General features: G+C 43.4%; 1 protein-coding gene across 1 annotated transcript; it reads left to right on the top strand.

The window, feature by feature from the left end:
• The first annotated feature begins 382 nt into the window (after window positions 1–382).
• Window positions 383–2,457, top strand: PERCC1 (proline and glutamate rich with coiled coil 1). Its single transcript, XM_060784339.2, has one exon. The coding sequence runs from the start codon at window positions 395–397 to the stop codon at window positions 1,250–1,252; it is 858 nt and encodes a 285-aa protein (XP_060640322.2). The 5' UTR covers window positions 383–394; the 3' UTR covers window positions 1,253–2,457.
• Window positions 2,458–6,000: the final 3,543 nt, after the last annotated feature.

Here is a 6,000-nt window from a genome sequence, read left to right as displayed (position 1 = left end):
AGAAGCAGGTGTTGATACTGAATGAGTCACAGTACTGAAAGCATAATTCATCTAGCAAACTCAGAGGAAGGAAAGCAGTTCTTTGGTTGATATGCAATGGACGAGAGGGTTTGTTTCTGTTTACCAGGGGGAAGGTTTTTGAAAAACACAACACATCCTTTGCATGCCGTATGAAGGGCTGCAGTTGGGAATTGTAGCACTATGGACACCCACTTCAAACATTCATTGAAGGAGCATTGAACATTTTTGGCAGTGGACTTCTTTGACTGAGGGTACATCTACAGTGCAGAATGAATGCCATGGCTTAAACATTCAAACAGTTCCTTTATATAGCTGACTGTTTCTTTTCTCCCTTCTGTGATGTAGTCCACGGAATCAAGCACAAAGGGCAAAAATGGCAGCCGGCGTCATCCAAAGCCTAAGCAAATTCAGGCTCTCCACAGCCTTCCAGCACTCGTTCCTATCTCCAACCGCCTGCCAAGAGCTGATATTCCAAGACTTGTCTGAGGAGGAAGACATGGAGGATGAAGAAGAAGAGGAGGAAGGAGGAGAGGAGGATGAAGAAGAGGAAGAAGAAGAAAGGGAAGTTATGGAAGAAGGCGATCGTTCTGCAAGCCATGGAAGGAAAGAGGTGTTTGCTTCCAGCTCAAGCGGCACAGAAATGACACAGCAGCTTCTTCACTTTGCCGAGCGCATCAGTGATGACATCCAAAGCTATTTCGGCAGCAAAGGCAAAGAGGAAGGCTCCTGCAACATCTACGAGGCTGGCTGCTCCCCGAAGCTCTCTGGGCAGGTGTTGTACTACACCGACTTGGTCAGGCTTTCTCAAAGCAGGGAATCTGAGGAGGACGAAGGCTCTCCAGCCTCTCCGAAGGCTCCAGGCCAAGGCGATGGAGTGCTGTGGAGGCAGTTCTGCAGCCAGGAAGAGGTTGAGAAGCTGGGGCCCCTGGCCGAGCTCTTTGAGTATGGCCTGTGTGGGTACGTCAAGCAGCAAGTCTCCTCCGACAACAGGAAGCTGAGGCTGGAGAGGAAATACACCCGCGTGGCTCCAATGCACGGGCGAAAGCTGCCCCCATCCTTCTGGAAGGAGCCATCTCTCAGCCCACTATGCATGCTCCATGGCAACCCTCCGGACTTTAGTGACCTCCTGGCCAACTGGACCTCCGAAACCTGCCAGGAAGAGCTTAATGCTAGCCAAGAGCATCTTACTGGGGCTAACAGGCCAGGGGCGGACCATTTTGGTGGCTTATGACAGTCTGCTAGGACAGTAGTATCAGTAACACTTCTACTTTGGCGGTCTATGATAGTTCAGTCCAACAGATGACAAGCCTCTGCAGACTGAAAGCCAAAACCAAGGTCACAACAACGCCTGTGATAGAACTCCAATATGCTGATTATAACATAGTCTGTGCACATTCAGAAGAAGAACAACAAGTCACTCTAAATGCCTTTGTAGAAGCACACAAAAAGCTTGGCTTCTCACTGAACATCAGGAAAACTAAAGTTGTTCTTTCAGAAAAAGCCACTAGTCATTCCCTCTGCAATGCCAGTAATACAACTTAATGGTGTAACATTAGAAAATGTTGACCATTTCCGCTCCCTTGGCAACCACCTCTCCACAAAAGTCAACATCAACACTGAAATACAACACCGTCTGAGCTCGAATGAAGCCATAACAGAACACACAATAAAGCAAGCAGGGCACAGAATATTATTTGAGAACATGGAAATTCTGGACCTCTGACAACCATCATGTCAGATGACACAGAGAAGCCACTGAAATCCACAAGCACATGAAGGATTTCAACAGAAAGGAAGAAACCATGAAAAGGAACATAATCTGGCGCCCCATATTGAGAAACACCAGAATCAAGACAGTAACTAATGAACGCCATCCAGACACAGGAGGCCTCCAAGCAGCAAGCAATCAAGGGCCAGTGAGTACCACCCAGGCCAAGGATGTCTCCAGGGAGCAAACAGTTCAAAAGAAACAAAGGCCAGGCTACTTCCAGAAGGATGCCCTCATTATTGACTATGCTATCTTCTCAACTACTTACATGCTAATGGATGGATCCCTCTCAAACACTTGCAAATCAAGCTTGCTAACTGCACCCCTTTAATTTTGTATAACAGACAATGTCTTTTCCCTCCCACCCTGGACATTCCACAGGTATATTATATACTCCGCTTGCTTGACTACCATCAGATCCTCTGAAGATGCCAATAGCCAGAAATGCAGGCAAAATGAAAGGAGGAGAAAATGCTGCTAGAACCCGTTGGCCATGCACCCCGGAAACCACACCACAACACCCCAGTGATTCCGGCCATGAAAGCCTTTGACAATACAGTCACCTGCTTTGGTGGTCTGCAACAGTCCACTAGGGCAGTCAGATCAGGATTCCTTCATGTGCTTATGGGACTCTTTTCTCTTCACTGTATAATATTTGTAAATAAAGACTCAGGGGAAAAAATCAGTCTTTTCTAGTTCTTGTCCTGGATAAGGATGCTGTTCCTGGAAAAGGATGTTTGCAGGTGACAATGATAACAAAACAATTAGGATTGGGCCTTTTGGAAAAGATCGGTTGTGGAGAGTGTACCATTGCAACACAACACCCTCATGTTTTACTAGTGCCCCATCTGCACTGCCATGCAATGCATATTTGAGACTGCATTATATGGTCAGTGTAGACCAGGCATGAGCAGACTTGGGCCCTCCAGGTGTTTTGGACTTCAACTCCCACAATTCCTAACAGCTTTAGGTCCCTTCCTTTCCCCCCTCAACCACTTAAGAAAAGGGCCTGAGGTTGTTAGGAATTGTGGGAGTTGCAGTCCAAAACACCTGGAGGGAGGGTCCAAGTTTGACCATGCCTGCTCTAGAGGAGTCCATCTCAATGTTCCTGACATCTATTTGGCAGTGGAGATGGAGACAAATAGAGAAGATGCATTCTTTTAGTGCTTCATCACACTAGATTATGAATCCACTTTAAATCTGGTTTCTTCCTCCTGAAGAATTATGGGCTTTGTAGTTTAGTGAGGCTGTGAAAGGCTCCTCCTTAAACTACAAATCCCAGAATTCTGCAGGAGGCAGAAATCTGATTTAAAATGGATTCATTATGTGATGAGGTACTTAAAGGCAACACTTTTGCCTTGGGATTCCTTCTCCCTGAAGGCTGGAAAAGAAGGCTTAAGTCCTGAAGCCTGGGAACCCTGCATGGCACACACGTATGTGTGTGTTTAAGCATGTGCAATTGACAAAAGCATTTGTCTCCTGTGAAGCCCTCCTCCCAGCTCAGGAAGGCTCTTATCTATAGGAAAACAGCCTCACATCCTTTCTACCGAACCCTGACTTGAAGACAAGCTAGTGAGTTCTCTGCTATAGGCTAGTGATCTTGGGCTAGTGGGTTTTTGGCTATGGGAGGGACTGAGAGCTGATAAACAGTGCAAATCTTCTTAAGGTACCTTTAAAAAAACCAAACTTTTAAAAATCAAACCATACAATTCACCATTCTAGACACAAGGTGGCAGGAAAGGAACAACAAATGCATATACAATGACTCCACTAAGGCTGAACAGTCCACTAATTTGAAGACCACTGTGAAGTTATTGTATGAATTACAATGTTTTTTTTAAATCGGGACCAATAGTTAAGGAAGGCTATCTTTCTTTCTGATTATTATAAGGAAACAGTTTTCTTGACTGTTTCCTTAAGGTATCTTTGAGCGAGCTGATCTAAGACTTGTCTTGGGGAAAGGGGGGGGAAATAAATGCAACATCTAGAGAAATAAATTGGACCGAGGCATGTTAAATGTTTCCTCAATATGTCAAAGCAGCCATCCAGGTTGCAAACTACGGGTCAAACCACTGACGATGGTTGCCAGTTGCATCACGAAAATACTGCAGGAAGAACCATGCCTATCGTCTTTCCAGGTAAAATCATATTATTTTGCATGTGCCTATGCCCTATAACATATTTCCCAGATGGAAACATGTACCCAAGTCATATTGACATGGGATCAAGATGGCAAAAGTTATTAAAGAGGAAAAATACACCAACTAAAAGATGTTGCAGCGGTTTGCTTTTTGTCTGAGCCCAACTGGGAAAGGCAAGATGTTGCTGCTCCTCTCATCTCCTCCCAATGGGATAGTTGATGCAAACTATGGCTGGATCTCCATTGCTGTATATCGCAGGACCAGATTATCTGCTTTGAGCTGGATTATATGTGTCTACAGTATAATTTAGGATCAGATCCTGGGATATATGGCCGTGGAGATCCAGCCTCAGTTTGCCCTTTGAAATCCATCTGCAGCAATTGAAATATGCTGAGGGCAGAAGGGGAAAGTGGAGGAGGAGACAGACACTGGGACATTATAAAAGTCACCAACAAAGATGGGGTGAAATGAAATGTTTTTATATAAGGAAGGGACACCATTGTATTACACCGTGTTTCATTTTATTTATATGTGAGCTTCAGGAGGTCTCAGAAGATTGCGGTTTCATCTATAGGGACATAGTCTGATATTTAATGGACATTTCCCACTCCCCATGGGTCATTCAATGATTTTTTCACGGGTCAATTTGCAACAAATGGGTTTACAGTTTCTGACATCCACAATTTCCAACAAAGTACAGTAGAGTCTCACTTATCCAACATAAATGGGCCGGCTGAACGCTGGATAAGCGAAAATGTTGGATAATAAGAGAGGATTAAGGAAAAGCCTATTAGACATCAAATTACATTATGATTTTACAAATTAAGCACTAAAACATCATGTTTTACAACAATTCAAAGAAAAAGTGGTAACATTTATGTAGCAATTACTGGATTTACAAATTTAGCACCAAAACATTGTAATGTATTGAAACAGCTGTGGATCCGGGCAGGAGACAGACTGCATTGGATAATACAGAACGTTGGATGAGCGAAGGTTGGATAAGCGAGACACTACTGTACATAGGAAGCAGGATGTATGACTGTATCACCAACTGATGCCAGCCATACTGTTAAACCCAATACAGGCAGTCCCTGAGTTACAAACATCCAATTTACAAATGACTTATAGCTAAGAGGGGCCCAGACAGCAAAGAAAACACCACAGGGGCATTACCCCTCCCTATACTATCCAAAGCATGCAGATAGATAGATAGATAGATAGATAGACAGATAGATGGATAGATCCAACTTACATACAAATTCAGTTTAAGAATAAACCTGCAGAACTTATCTTGTTCGTAACTTGGGGACTTTAGAAATAGGAAAGGATATAGTGTGCATAAAACTACATATTTTCAGCTGGAATGCAAACCAAAATTTATATTTTGTGAAAGCACAACAACTAAAGAACAAAATGACAAAACTGTGTGGAAATGGAACACTATGGTTAGATGATGTCAACTGTTCCAAAGACCACCACAGATACCAAAATCTATGGATGCTCGAGACTCATTATATACAGTGTTATAGTAAATTGCTGTCCTTTATATAAAATGGCAAAAGTAAGGTTTGGGGTTGTTGTTTCTTTGGACTTATTTTGAATGCATTGACGTTTGAATCCATAGATGCAGAGGGCCAGTATTTGAGTCAGGTATCTATTACAGTGATTCTCAACCTTCCTAATGCTGTGACCCTTTAATATAGTTCCTCATGTTGTGGAGACCCCCAATCATGAAATTATTTTTGTTGCTACTTCAGAGCCATCATTTTGCTACTGTTGCAAATCGTCATGTAAGTATCTGATATGCAGGATGTGTTTTTATTCACTGGACCAAATTTGGCACAAATACCTGATATTCCCAAATCTGAATACTGGTGGTGTTGGGGGGGGGGGGGGGGATTGATTTTGTCATTTGGGAGTTGTAGTTGCTGGGATTTATAGTTTACCTACAATCAAAGAGCATTCTGAACTCCACCAATGATGGAATTGAACCAAACATGGCATACAGGACTTCCATGACCAACAGAACACACTGGAATTGTTTGGTGAGCATTGACCTTGAGTTTT

Source organism: Anolis sagrei, chromosome X, assembly GCF_037176765.1.
Source record: "Anolis sagrei isolate rAnoSag1 chromosome X, rAnoSag1.mat, whole genome shotgun sequence".
NCBI classification, from domain to species: Eukaryota; Metazoa; Chordata; class Lepidosauria; order Squamata; family Dactyloidae; genus Anolis; species Anolis sagrei.
This window is presented reverse-complemented; position numbering and strand designations above follow the sequence as displayed.